At 61.8% G+C, this 12,835-nt stretch overlaps 2 protein-coding genes across 5 annotated transcripts; one reads left to right on the forward strand and one right to left on the reverse strand.

The window, feature by feature from the left end:
• The first annotated feature begins 324 nt into the window (after positions 1–324).
• ACY1 (aminoacylase 1) lies at positions 325–5,253 on the forward strand. Of its 2 annotated transcripts, none has more exons than XM_090284842.1 (15): positions 325–590; positions 959–1,068; positions 1,772–1,836; positions 1,925–2,029; positions 2,329–2,423; positions 2,707–2,783; positions 2,860–2,949; positions 3,052–3,108; positions 3,383–3,456; positions 3,544–3,593; positions 3,704–3,848; positions 3,949–4,017; positions 4,622–4,701; positions 4,836–4,896; positions 4,977–5,253. In XM_090284842.1, exons 2-15 carry the CDS (start codon positions 975–977, stop codon positions 5,139–5,141), a joined length of 1,227 nt encoding a protein of 408 aa, XP_090140968.1. In that variant the 5' UTR covers positions 325–590; positions 959–974; the 3' UTR covers positions 5,142–5,253. The 2 variants fall into 2 exon arrangements, with proteins under 2 accessions (XP_090140968.1, XP_090140969.1); XM_090284843.1 differs by having other exon boundaries at positions 325–432.
• Positions 5,254–9,173: 3,920 nt separating this feature from the next.
• RPL29 (ribosomal protein L29) lies at positions 9,174–11,715 on the reverse strand. Of its 3 annotated transcripts, none has more exons than XM_090284851.1 (4): positions 11,632–11,715; positions 11,187–11,298; positions 10,801–10,865; positions 9,174–9,936 (listed from the first exon to the last, which is right to left on the reverse strand). In XM_090284851.1, exons 2-4 carry the CDS (start codon positions 11,221–11,223, stop codon positions 9,292–9,294), a joined length of 747 nt encoding a protein of 248 aa, XP_090140977.1. In that variant the 5' UTR covers positions 11,224–11,298; positions 11,632–11,715; the 3' UTR covers positions 9,174–9,291. The 3 variants fall into 3 exon arrangements, with proteins under 3 accessions (XP_090140977.1, XP_090140976.1, XP_090140975.1); XM_090284850.1 differs by having other exon boundaries at positions 11,187–11,231; positions 11,632–11,687; XM_090284849.1 differs by lacking the exons at positions 10,801–10,865; positions 11,632–11,715 and adding an exon at positions 11,499–11,624 and having other exon boundaries at positions 11,187–11,231.
• Positions 11,716–12,835: the final 1,120 nt, after the last annotated feature.

A 12,835-nucleotide genomic window follows, 5' to 3' on the forward strand; every position in this document is an offset into this window, starting at 1 on the left:
TTGTCCAGCGTCTGTCCTGCGGGTACAGGGACCAGGCTCCTGGAGCTCACAGGCTGGGAGACAGATTAACCAATCGCCCCTCCACACAGGGAACTGAGGCGTCGGGTGGAAGGGGAGGGGCAGGGCCAGCTCCAGAAGAACTTTGCCGCCCTGTACCCCAAGAGCGAGAGGGCGCCCGACGTTCTGTGTCTGGGCCCGCCCTCCTCTCTTCCGGGCCAATCCGGAGGCTGCAGGAGGTAGAGCCCTCGGGGGGGCGGGGCCGGGGGCGTGTCCTCCCGGGCCGGACGGGCCTGTGGAGGCGGGGCCAGCCCCGGAGCTCGAAGCAGCCACCGCGCGGAGCTGGCCGGGGAGGCAGTGGCGCGGGGACGGGATCCGAGATCCGAGCCTGGGGTTCCGGGCGGAGGCTGGAACCAGGGGCGGGAGGAGACGCCGGTACTTGCAATCTTCGGTTCCGCCCCGCGATTCCGGCCCAGCCACGTGGTGGGCGGGGAGCGGTCTGAGCCTGCGACCTCGCGGGACTCTGAGTCCGGGCCACAGTCCCAGGCGGGCGCGGAGAGGAGAGCGCGGGCCCAAGACCAGCAGAGAGCGAGGTGGGGGGGCCTGGAGAGGGGTAGGGGGTCGGTCCTCCCTGGCACGGAATCCGAGCCGCTGGGGAGAAATCGTTTGAGGAGGGCGGAGGGACTCACTCTGTAGGCGTCCCCAGCCCCCCTGAGCCTCAGCTTTCTCCCCTGTAAAGTGGACGTGCAGAGGCACGAACTTCACGGGGCTCTTCGGGGGATGAAATAAGGAAATGTATTTAAAGCTCCCAGCTTAACGCCTGAAACCATTGGGGCTCCGAAACAGGGTGTCCTCTCCCAGGGGGACGTGTGGGGAAGCCCCCCGGGGAGGGGGTTTGTGCAGGTGGCGACCCCTGGGCACGGCGGCCGGGAGGCGTAGGCAGCCACCGCTTTGCCCCCAGCTCCAGGCGCGGCGCCATGGCCAGCGAGGGTCTCGAGGGCGAGCACCCATCCGTGACGCTCTTCCGTCAGTACCTGCGCATCCGCACCGTCCAGCCCCAGCCCGACTACGGTGGGTGAGAACGCGGCCGTTCCAGGGCCTGCGGTGGGGGCATCGGGGCGGGGGCTGTGCTTTCAGCCCGGTCCCCACTCCTGTCACCCGGCCGAGCCCTACTCTGCTGCCCCAAGTGGCGCCTCAAGCCCTCGAGTCACTCCCTAAGTCAACAGGCTGCTTCGCAAGCCGGTCCGGGCTGAGAAGGGACCTTCCCCGCGAAGGCTGTTCGGCGAAGTTACTCCGGGTGGCCGGTTAAGGAACAACTTCAGCTCATTCCCCTGGGCTTGGGGTGGGCGAGAGGGGCCTGGGGCTTGGAAGGAGAGGACTCTGGGAGTCTCCTGTGGCTGGACAAAGGCCACAGCCCTCAAGCAGTCGAGTTTGGTGGCTGGGAATTGTGCGCATGGGTCCAAATTCCTGCTGTGATTTTCCATCGTGAGATGTCAGGTGACACTACAGGTCCCCCACCTTTAAGGGAGACAATAACACTGATTCCAGCCCTGGACTTCCCACCTGGCCTTCCGCAAAGGGTCACTGATTGGCCAAAAACACCGTCTTCTTTGGGAGCAGAAATGCAGGTGTCTCTGAGGGGTGTGGAATTGTGTGGAGGAGGCAGCAGCCCATTTTGGGGTCTGCTCCCCTCTCTGGGTGTGCCCCCAAGCTCTGCCTTGGCTGGGGGGACTCCTGGGAAGGCAGAAGCAGCCCCAAGACTCTGTGTCCACAGGGGCTGCCGTGGCCTTCCTTGAGGAGAGAGGCCGCCAGCTCGGCCTGGGCTGTCAGAAAGTGGAGGTGAGTCTGGGGCCCCGAGTGGGGAGGGGAAGGGGGCCTGGAGCACCTCGATGCCCTGCACTCACCCTCCCTCCTGACCCGCTCCCAGGTGGCACCTGGCCGTGTGGTGACCGTGCTGACCTGGCCAGGCACCAACCCCAAACTCTCCTCCCTGTTGCTCAACTCCCACACGGATGTGGTGCCCGTCTTCAAGGTGTGTGCAGGGGTCAGGGGGAGGGGGACAGATGTGGTGCAGGGGACCAAGACGAGCCGGACCCCCATTCGACCGCAGGGGCCCCCGGTGCGCCTCCTTCAGCACCACGGCTGTGGCATGCCCCGAGTGGGACGCAGAGACAAGGGCTGGCAGTCCGCTGCCCCCCCCAGCCCCCTTCTGCCCCTTCACCACCCACCCATCAACCCTACGGCGGGCTCCTACAGCAGGGCCGCCGTTGGGCACAGAGGATTAATGACTGAATTTGGGGCTTGGGTCCCTCTTCCTGTCCCTGCCCCCAGGAACACTGGAGTCACGACCCCTTTGAGGCCTTCAAGGATGCTGATGGCTACATCTATGCCAGGGGTGCCCAAGACATGAAGTGTGTCAGCATCCAGTGAGTGTCCTCCATTCCCAGCCCCCCCCCAGTGTCCCACTGGCCCATTGGAATGACCCCAACCCAGGGGTGTGATTGGAGAACCTCAAGGCCAAGGGATGTCTTGACCCCTGACATTGGGCAGGAATTACGGCCGCGGCCATTGCAAGGATGGGGAGGCAGAGACAGGGACTTTCCCGAGTCCCCTGCCAGGCTTTGGCAGAGCAGGGCCCAGGGCGCACGGCTCCAGCCTGCTGGCCCACGCACGTGGTGGCCCCCTTAGCACCTGGCTCACGCCCCCCAGGTACCTGGAGGCTGTGAGGAGGCTGAAGGCTGAGGGCCACCGTTTCCCCAGAACCATCCACATGACCTTTGTGCCAGGTAGGAGTGGCTCAGGGTGGGGGAGGGTGCGCTGGGGGTACGGCTCCCTCCTTTCACGTCCCTGCTGCTTTTACAGATGAGGAGATCGGGGGTCACCAAGGCATGGAGCTGTTCGTACAGCGGCCCGAGTTCAAGGCCCTGAGGGCTGGCTTCGCTCTGGATGAAGGTGAGCAGGGCGGCAGGCCCCCAAGTGGCCAGGAGGGGACACGGAGGCTGCTAATGGGGGCTGGGCCACCTCACCGCCTGCACCCCCTTTCCTCCTCCTCAGGCCTGGCCAACCCCACGGATGCCTTCACTGTCTTCTACAGCGAGCGGAGCCCCTGGTGTGAGTCTGGTTTGGAGGGGTCACTGTGCAGCGGGGACACCAGGCCAGAAGGGAACCCAGGGCCCCTGCCTCCCAGCCCCTTCCTTGCTGCCTGGGCTTCTCCCTCCCATGCTTGCGGGCAGCACTCACTGGGGGCAGAAGCCAGCCCCGTGCTGTGCGTTCTGTGGGGACAGAGCCCCGCCAGAGCTTAGAATGAGGGGCAGACCCAGGCCGGGGCTGAGTGCTTTCCCAGCATCGCCCATAATGAAGGCGCCCCCTCCCCTGAATCGCCCAGGGGTGCGGGTCACAAGCACCGGGAAGCCCGGCCACGGCTCAAGATTCATCGAGGACACGGCGGCGGAGAAGCTGGTGGGTGGCACCCGGGGAGGGGCCTTGGGAGTCCCGGGGGGGCTCTGTCCCGGGGCCTCTCTCACGGCTGATCTCACACCCTCGCAGCACAAGGTTGTGAGCTCCGTCCTGGCTTTCCGGGAGAAGGAGAGGCAGAGGTGAGGCCGGCTGGGAGGGCGGGCGCTGGAAGGCTGTGCCAGGCTGGAGGGGCGTCCTTGAGCCTGTGGTCTGTCTGCTGTTCCCCTTGCTGCCCTGCCCCCCACTGCAGGCTGCAGTCCAACGCCCCCCTGAAGCTGGGGGCTGTGACGTCCGTGAACCTGACCAAGCTAGAGGGCGGCGTGGCCTTTAACGTGGTACCTGCCACCATGAGTGCCGGCTTCGACTTCCGCGTGGCGCCGGATGTGGACCTGAAGGTTCGCCTCCGTCTGGGGTTGGAGGCGGGAGCCTGGTCCTCAGTCCTGTCCTGGAGGCTCAGCGAGAGCCTGAGGGCTCAACTCATCTCCCTTCTCGTAGGCTTTCGAGGAACAGCTGCGGGGCTGGTGCCAGGCAGCTGGCCAGGGGGTCACCTTCGAGTTCGTTCAGGTATCACCCTCCCGACGGGGGAGCTGTGGGAGCTGCCGACCCCGGGCCTGCCAGGGGCGTGTGCGGGGTGCTGCCGCAGCTCTGACAAACACCTGCTCTTCCCCAGCGAGCATTAGTTGTGATGGCTGCCGCTGGCGCCAGGGGTCGGGGTGGGAGTCCCAGGGCGCGCTCAGCCCTTAGTCCTCTGGTGTGAGTGGGGAGACAGGAGTCAAGTCCTTATAGAATAATACTTTTGTGTAAGAATAAACATATGGTCCAGGAAGGGGGGGGGCGTACTCTGAGGTCTGTCCCTAGAGCATTTGACGGGCCTGAGAGGTCTGGGAGAGCCATCCTGAGGGAGGGGGCTTGGGCTGGGAGCGGAAGGATGGACGGGCAGGGAACAGACGTTGGGGGAGGGGGGCGCGGAGGGCCCAGACCTGCGGCCTTTGAGGAACTGATAGTGCCTGCTGTGGCCGGGCTGGCCAGCTGGCTGTCTGGGTAGATGTGCGCTTGGGGGGCAGGGGTGGCGTGGATGGGTCCCCTGTGCAGGGCACCCACCCACCCTCTGAAATAGGGCAAGATGCCCAGCCCTGTCCTGATCCTGCCTTCCTGCCCCTCCCCCCAGAAGTGGACGGAGCCCCGAATGACAGCTATCGAGGACTCGGACCCCTGGTGGGCAGCATTTAGCGGGGCCTGCAAGGACATGTGAGTGCACTGGCCCGCCCTCCTCGGCCCCACCCCCCGCCTCCGCGACCCCCTTCCACCTCCGGCTGCCCCTTCGGCCGGCCCTCGCCCTCTCCCCTTCCCGCCTCCCGGTCACCAGGCTCTGCCCTCCGCAGGAACCTCACTCTGGAGCCGGAGATCTTCCCCGCCGCCACCGACAGCCGCTATCTCCGCGCGGTGAGCCGCGTGCTGTGGGCTGGGCGCTGGGCGGTCCTGGGCGCCGGCCTTGCCCCTGACGGCCCCCCTCGCCCCTGCAGGTGGGGGTCCCGGCCCTGGGCTTCTCCCCCATGAACCGCACGCCCGTGCTGCTGCACGACCACGACGAGCGCCTGCACGAGGCCGTGTTCCTCCGCGGCATCGACGTGTACACGCGGCTGCTGCCCGCCCTGGCCGGCGTGCCCGCCCTGCCCGGGGAAGGCTGAGCCCGCGCCCCCGCCGCTGGCCCTGGAGCGCCCACCCTGACCGGTGCCGAGGAGCCCTCCTCCCTGCCCCCAAAAATAAAGTCTGTGTGGACAGGGGCCACTGAAGTGCCAACAGCAGGGACATTCATGGGGCAGGGGTGCTCCGTTCTCGGGGACATGCTGCTACCATCCCCACGTCGCGATGAGCGCACCGAGCCCGGCTCCGGCACCTCCCCAGCACCCCACGGGGCTGCGTCGACAGCACACCCGCCCTGCACCTCCCACCCGTGTCTGTCCGGCCACAAGGGCCGTTGCACCTGTCTGTACCTCTGGTGTGAGGTCGCGGATTCCATTCCCACGGAGGGGAACACCGCGACAAGGGTCTCGGGGCGTTTCTCCTGGCTTTCTGGGAGCACACGCGGGATCCGGAACTGGAGGCCAGCAGGGTCCCTGCCAGATGTGGGGCAGGTCGAGGGACAGCTGGCAAGGCATGCCTGCTAGCACCTGTCCACCCTCGGGCTGACAGGAAGGGAGTGGTCGTGCTCTGGTTTGGGGAGCGCAGGGCACAGAGGGGCAGAAGCCCCGGTCCGTTCATCTTAGTGTCCCCAGCACCGTGGGCAGGGATCACGGGTTGGTGTGGAGAGTGGCCCACGAGGTGGGCTTCATTCGGCCAGCCTTTCTAGGGCCGACGGTGCCAAGAGTCAGCCGTGACCTGTGAGCGGAGCCGCTCCTCCCCTGACCTGACCTCCCTGAGCCCGGGGCGGGGGTGGCTTGTGCTTCCTACACACGAGGCAGTGTCGTGTGGAAGCTGGAGGCCGAGGGCGGCGAACTGGCTGGGACCTGCAGAGAACGTATCTGAAGCCCCTGACCAGGGGTCACCCCTTTCAGACTGAAGCAGGGTGACGGGGGAAAGGAGTGTCCTCACAGCCCCTGTCCTAGGGGCGGGAGCACAGGCCTCACTTTGGAAGCCATCTGACCTAAGTCACCTCAGGCTGGGCCAAACCACCTTCAAGACACAAACTTGCTCCTGGTCTGTGTCAAGACCCTACCTCTTATCTGACACCAGTGGGGAGGGGCCGCGGGCCACCCACAGAGCCATGCCGGGATGACAGGGCCCAGCAGCCCAGCTCTGGTGGCACTGGAACTTCCCGGGGTCCTGCAGGGACTGCTGGGCTTGGGCTCCCTCCATCCCTGCCCAGCACCACGGCCTTGATTACCCGCGAACCGAAGGTAACGGTCACGCCTGCTTCAGAAGCGGGGGCCACAGACCAAGGGTCGCACCTGTTGCCCCAACGTAAGAGCAGCCCTTTTCAAAGCCCCCAAGTGCCCAAGGTTGGCCCGCAAACGATATGGCCACTGTACTCACGGCTGGTGTTGAGGATTAACAGCGGCGGCGGGGTGGCGCGTCTCCTGCGCGCAGCGGCTGAAGGGTGGGTTCTGTAGAACGGCAGGAGGGATGGGGCGCGGGGCCAGCCCACTCCAGGTAGGGGGGAAACGCCTACATCCTTGCCGGGGGCAGGACCGGGCCGGTCCCAGGAACCAGAACACAGGAGGGCCCAGGGGAGGGTCACTCAGACAGTAGAGGGACTGACAGGAAGCCATCTCTGTTCTGGCCTAGATCTAGCTTGTAGGTCCGGCAGCAGTCACGTCACGGAGCCGCCTCCACACTCCACCCCGCACGACCGGCTCGTAGTCTCATGTGCCCCGCTCCGCCACACCCCACCCCCGCGCAGGGTGCCGAGTGGTCAGCCAGGGGCTTCGGACACAGGGAGGTAGTTTGTATGGTCACCAGCTGACCACGATGGACACACAGTCACAGCAACCAGACAGACACTTGCAATAAAAAAGGGCCGGAAAAAAGCAGCGACCCAAGTACTAATAACCGTTTTCTCCCACCACGCTGCCCAGGCCCGGAACCGGTGCGCCAACAGCCCGCCCGGGCTTGGGGCCGGATCACACGGGGCGTTGACTGACATTTCATACATGGGAGCAGAGAGGCAGTAGCGGATTCATCTGGTTTAACAACATTCAGTCCGGGCGACGGGGCAGGTGCCTCCCTGTAACTGGGTACCCCAGGAAGAGTGGGAGTCTGAGGTCAGAGAGACCCGTTTATAGGAACCTGGACTGGGAGACTGAAGCCTAACCTTTGGAGGTGAACGTAGCCCGGCCTTGGGGAGCTGGCCAGGCTGTGCAAATCACACGTGTTAGCTGGGAGAGGGGGTGCTTTGTTGACAGGTGAACGGGCGGGGGATGTGCTGGGCCGGGACCCCTACCTTCTCCCCTTTCAATGGTGCATGTATCAGTCCACATAATGTCCCCCTGGGGCCCAACTCCATCAGGGTGACCCAAATCCCAGGGCACTCCCTCTTTTTGCTGATTTTGCCATTTGCCCGGCTCATGCCTTCTGGTGGCTGAGACATCTAACTCAGATGCCATTTTTGAGATCCCAGGAGCTCTGATGTGTTTGGCTGGTATTTCTGCTCTCAAAGGCAGCCTGTTCTTAGGCTCCCCAGTCCCATGTGTCCCTTAACTAAGCAATATAATGGGTATAAAATTCACTAATATTTCTCTTCCTCTTTCTCCCTCTAAAAATAAAATCTTAAAAATAAGGTCTTGCCAATACCCAGAATTCCCACAAAAGCCTAAACTTTTCCATTTTTTGGTACGGGGTAGGTTAGCATTTTCTCTATGACAACCCTGGGGACAACAAAGGTCTCACCCGACCTTGTGACACCCAAAACCTTTTACTGCACTGCCCAGACCTTGAGTTTTCTGCAGATCCACTGTCCCTCCCCTTGGAGGTGGTCCAGTCAAACCTGCAAGGCTTCCTGCGCAGGTGACACGTTCACAGCACCCATGTCAGCCAACACAGTGACTCTATTTTTAGGGGACCCATTAACAGTGAGTCTACAAGAGACCTCTGAAGGCCCCCCATGGTCCTCCCCCAAGGACACCGCTGTTCAGGCCTCAAAGCCTTCCATAACCCTAATGCTGCATCTGATCTTTTCTCTAGGGCGCCTGGGGTAGCTTTGGGCTTAGCCTCCCAGGCCTTTTTAAAAAATATATTTTTTAGACGGGGAGAAAGGAAGATAGCTGGGGATCTGGCCCACAACCCAGGCAGGTGCCCTGACCAGGAACTGAACCGGTGACCTTTAGGTTCCCAGGCCAGTGCTCAACCCACTGAGTCACACCAGCCTGGGTCAGGGCTTTTTTCCTGCTCCCTTTCCCCTCTGATTTCCGAGTCCAGCCTTTCCTGCAGTTCAGACATGGAGACTCAGTTCCCCCCAGATCTGTGTCTGGTCCCACTCCGGGGTTTAGCACGGAGATGAACATCCAGCACTATTAACTATGGGTTCTATGCAAAACCTCTGCACATTCCTGCTGTACAAGTGGCCTGGTCAGGTCCCTCCAACGCGGGCGCAGACCACCCAGTGCATGCCTAGCTCTCCAAGAACCTGCTGTACCTTCTCCTTACCCTCACCTGAGGACATTCTTCCATCGCTTTTAGAAAGGGAGAAACATCGATTTAAAAAGAGAAGCACCGCACGTGCCTGGACCAGGAATCAAACCTGTGACCTTTGGGACAATGCTTCTGAGCCACCTGGCCAGGGTGAATTCGCTATTCTTCTACACACTTCAGGTCCCCCCTTCCAGGACAGAACGGCCCTATCTGTGACCTGGAGCAGTCACATTTCAGAAGTCTCTCCTCCACACCCGGGCTCTAGCCCTCAGGGATCCCGCAGGGCCAAGGAAGTGGGTGCTGGCCAGGTACACCAGGAGCCCAAGACCGGACCACTTCAGGCCAGAGTGCAGCGTTCCTCAGCAGGGCCCCTTCACTTCCCTTTCCTGGGTAAATGTCAGGGCCCAACAAGGCTGCCTGGGACTCCCCTCTTCCTCAGCAGCCTGCCCCCAACCACTCATTTACTAGACCCCCTTCTTTTCCCGGGAATACTTCCCGAGGCCCAACCAGCCAGAGGGATGAACTCTCCACCCACTGGAAATGGAGGACCCGCCGCCATCCCCCACCCCTGGGGTCACAGACACAGGCTGACGACAGATCCTGCCTCAGGTTTATTTGCACAAGCACCACAGGACACCAGCCCCATGCAGACAGCAGCCCAGGGGGACACACCAGTCCTTCTGTCCTCGCATTGGCAGACAGAGGCCTCTACTATGGAGCCTTCGCAGGGGCCGGGGCTCCTTTGGGAGCCTGAGACTGAGCTGGAGCCCGAGCTGGGGCTGCAACCTGCGGCTTGGCCTGAGCCCGGGGCTTGGCCTGAGCCTGGGACTTGGCCTGAGCCTGGGGCTTGGTCTGAGCCTGGGGCTTGGTCTGAGCCTGGGGCTTGGCCTGAGCCTGGGGCTTGGCCTGAGCCTTAGCCTTAGCCTTGGCCTGAGCCTGGGACTTGGCCTGAGCCTGGGACTTGGCCTGAGCCTGAGCCTTAGCCTTGGCCTGAGCCTTAGTCTTGGCCTGAGCCAGGGCCTTGGCCTGACCCTTGGACTTGACCTGAGTCTGGGGCTTGGTTGGAGCCTGGAGTTTGGCTGGATCTGTGGCCTTTGGCCGGCAGAGCCGGAGACCCTTGGCGATGCGGGCACGAGCCCGTTTCCCAAGCTTTGGGTGAGCGATGTAAGCAAGTCGGCTGAGCTTGCGGCTGCCACCCTTCGGGATATTGGGCTTGACCTCCTTGGGCTTCACCAGGGCCTTGATAGCCTCAGCACGTGCGCTCATGGCCTTGGCGTTGTTGGCCAGCATCTTCTTCAGGCCTTTCTTGTTGTGCTTCTTGGCGAAGCGCATGTTCCTGAGGAACTTGGGGTCTACCTGGGAAGCAGGAAAGGCACAGGTGCCTGTAAGTGCAGACTGTGGGGTCCCCCCAAGCCACCTGTGGTGCCCCTCGCCACAGGGGCACCCAGGAGACTGTCAGACTCCAAGACAGCATCAAATCAACCTGAAGAGCTGACACCAGCAACCCTTAGAACGCACCCACAGAGAAACCAGTCCCCCCACCCCGGAAGCCAGTATTGCACCCCGCTGAGGCTGTACACAGCCCACATTTTCAGGGCTGTATGCCCAGAACCCAGCAGATCCAGAGCTCAAATTCAAATGCCAGCATAGAAGGAGAAATGGAGGCTCTGCCCTTCTCCAGTCCCCAGGGCTGCGATTTCCTACAGCAGGGCTATGGCCTGAGTTCCGAAACTCCCTCAAGGCCACCTCAGCCCCTTAAAGGAAGGGTCAGTACACCAGACTCACAGCAAACGAGGGAGAGCAAGAGATCAAGATACAGAAATCAATGCTCAGAGATGTGATGATTCACCCCACAGATCAGAGGCCAGGGGTAGAGACAGGACTCAGCTCTCAGATCCTACAGCTCCACCCTTCTCAGCTCGTCCTCAGAACTCCCTGGCACAGGACGGGAATCTGTCCCCAAGCCCAGCACTGATCACACCAAGGCCCTACGGCTGGTCAGTGTGGGAGAGACAGCTCGTAAGGTACACAGCACACACAGACAAGGCCAGTGCTTCTCTTGAACTGCTCAGGGTGGGCAAGGGAGATACATCCAGGGCTGGGAAAGGCCCAGTAAGGCTTTATCACGGGTCTGGCAGGACCTGGAAAAAAGCTACAGGAGAGGCCCTGATGGGGCAGCTGCAGCCAGACACACTTCTTTGTGACTCCGCGCACACTTACCCCCTTAAGAGATTCATATCTTTGTGATCGGGGCTTCTTGATGCCGTTTCTGTGCCATTTTCGGGCTGGGGGCGGGGGGGAAGAATGAGATCAAAGGTTTCTTCTAACAAGACCATTCAACACCACAGCTGCCACGCCTGGGAGAACCGTTCCTTCCCAGAGCAGGTTTCCCCGAGACCCCGGAAACCGCCCGTCGCTGAGTGCAAAGCGCTGCGGGTATCTCCGTGGACCCCTGGCTCCTAAATCTATACCCCAAAGGTAAGACTGGCTAACCCCAAAGTCAGCCCGAGGACCACGGCAGAAACGTGCTCCCTAGCCCTGCCCCAGGATCCGTGATCCCCGCCAGGGCCTGCGGCAGAGGCGGAGGCTGGGCCAGGGGAACTTACACTGGTTATGCGTGGTGTGGTTCTTGGACTTGGCCATCTCTGCACCTGGAGGACGAGAGTGGCGATCAGGGCTGCGGACCCGCGGGGGGGGGCTTCCCTCTGCCGCCCTGGTCTGGAAGAACGTGAGGCCAGAAGCCAGAAGGCGGCTGCACCACAGATGCCTTGCATCTGCGGCCTTCCCCCGCCCCGACTCCCTCTGCGCGACCCGCCTCCAGTCCCCGCCAACCCCGGTAATGGTGTTCCCAAACCAACATCCCCTTGCGCTCCCCAGATTTCCGAGTTCCCCTTCCCATCTGCTCCTTGACAACCCACAAGCACCGCCGCCGCCTCGCGGCCTCCGCTCCCCACAGCCAGGCAGCCGGTCTCCCTGTCCTCCCCGAGCCTTGCGCCCCGCCGCCCTCCGGGATTCCCGGATGGCATCGGATACTGCGGGGCCGCTACTCACCCAAGCCCGCGAGTCCCGAAGCGCGTGGGACCGGAAGAGAAAGAGACTGCCGTGCAGCACGGGAAACAGGCCGTGGAGACCGGAAGGTCCTACTGAAAAAGCTTCCCCCAGCGCCAGGAAGAAAGGTTCCTAAGGCCTAGAGGGCGGACTCAGGGGTGAAGGCGGTGCTACGAGCCTGGCCCCGCCCCTTTGGGTCTTACCGCCCCTCCCCTACCTCCTGGACCGGGTTCTTGGACCCAGGTTTCATGAAAGACCTGAAGGCGGAGGGAGTGCAGGGAGTAATAGTTTTCTGTTTTTGAAAAGTACCCCTGGGCCCTGGCTGGTGTGATTCAGTGGATTGAGCACTAGCCTGCAAACCAAAAGGTCGCCAGTTTGATTCCGGTCTAGGCACATGGCTGGGTTGCAGACCAGGTCCCTGATTGAGGCATGCAAGAGAAAACCAATGGATGTAGCTCTCCCTCTCGTTCTCCCGCTCTAAAAAATAAAGAGATAAAATCTTTAAAATAAAAATAAAAAGTATCCCTGGCATGGAGAGTGGACTCTCAAGGGTAGGGCTGGGAGTGGGCGTGGGGCTGGGCCAGGGAGAGAAGGGGAGGGCTGAGGGGCGGGGTGCAGACGCCATGGGAGAGTGAGGGCACCTGGGCCCAGTCCCGGTGGTAAAGAGGATTGGATAAGGAAGGAGAGTAGACTGGACTTGGGACACAGAAGTTGAGGGAGTGGAGGGAGGCCCAGGTGGCCCCTAAGTTTTTGGCTTGAACATCTGGGTGAATAGTGGTGCTGTTTATGGAAATGGGGAAGGTTGGGAAAGAGAAAGGGTTTTTGTTGCTTTGTTTTGAGGGTGGCGGTCACTAATCCAGATGTTTCTTTTTAGATGCATTAAATGTGATCTTGATGGGGAACTCAGACACTGGAAAGTTTTAGCTTCAGGTAACAGCTAATAAGCTCAGTAATCAATGTATGTAAAAAGCTATTGTGTCAGGGACTGGAGGTATGACCCACTTTGACTCCAGGAAACCACAAGCAGTTCCACCTTTGTGCCCCAAGAGGATTGCAAGCAATCAAGAAGATCTGAGCTATAGTGCTCCAGGGTGAGATGACACCGCCCAGGGTACAAAGACCAATGCCCAGGGCACAAAGATCACCACCCAGGGCACAGAGACCACCACCAGGGCACAGATGAAGGAATGCTGCAGCTTTGATCCAA

This window comes from Furipterus horrens, unplaced genomic scaffold (genome assembly GCF_987537825.1).
Source record: "Furipterus horrens unplaced genomic scaffold, mFurHor1.1.pri manual_scaffold_7, whole genome shotgun sequence".
NCBI classification, from domain to species: Eukaryota; Metazoa; Chordata; class Mammalia; order Chiroptera; family Furipteridae; genus Furipterus; species Furipterus horrens.

Bases quoted from the DNA above. Each gene is read 5' to 3' on its own strand.
- RPL29 (XM_090284849.1), bottom strand. From the start codon at position 11,606: ATGCCATCCGGGAATCCCGGAGGGCGGCGGGGCGCAAGGCTCGGGGAG. The intron at 11,232-11,498 runs GTGGGTTGTCAA...CTCGTCCTCCAG, and splicing joins GCGAGGCGGCGGCGGTGCTT to GTGCAGAGATGGCCAAGTCC. The intron at 9,937-11,186 runs GTAAGTTCCCCT...CCTGCTTCCCAG, and splicing joins CCACACCACGCATAACCAGT to GTAGACCCCAAGTTCCTCAG.
- ACY1 (XM_090284842.1), top strand. From the start codon at position 975: ATGGCCAGCGAGGGTCTCGAGGGCGAGCACCCATCCGTGACGCTCTTC. The intron at 2,784-2,859 runs GTAGGAGTGGCT...CTGCTTTTACAG, and splicing joins CCACATGACCTTTGTGCCAG to ATGAGGAGATCGGGGGTCAC. The intron at 2,950-3,051 runs GTGAGCAGGGCG...CCTCCTCCTCAG, and splicing joins TGGCTTCGCTCTGGATGAAG to GCCTGGCCAACCCCACGGAT.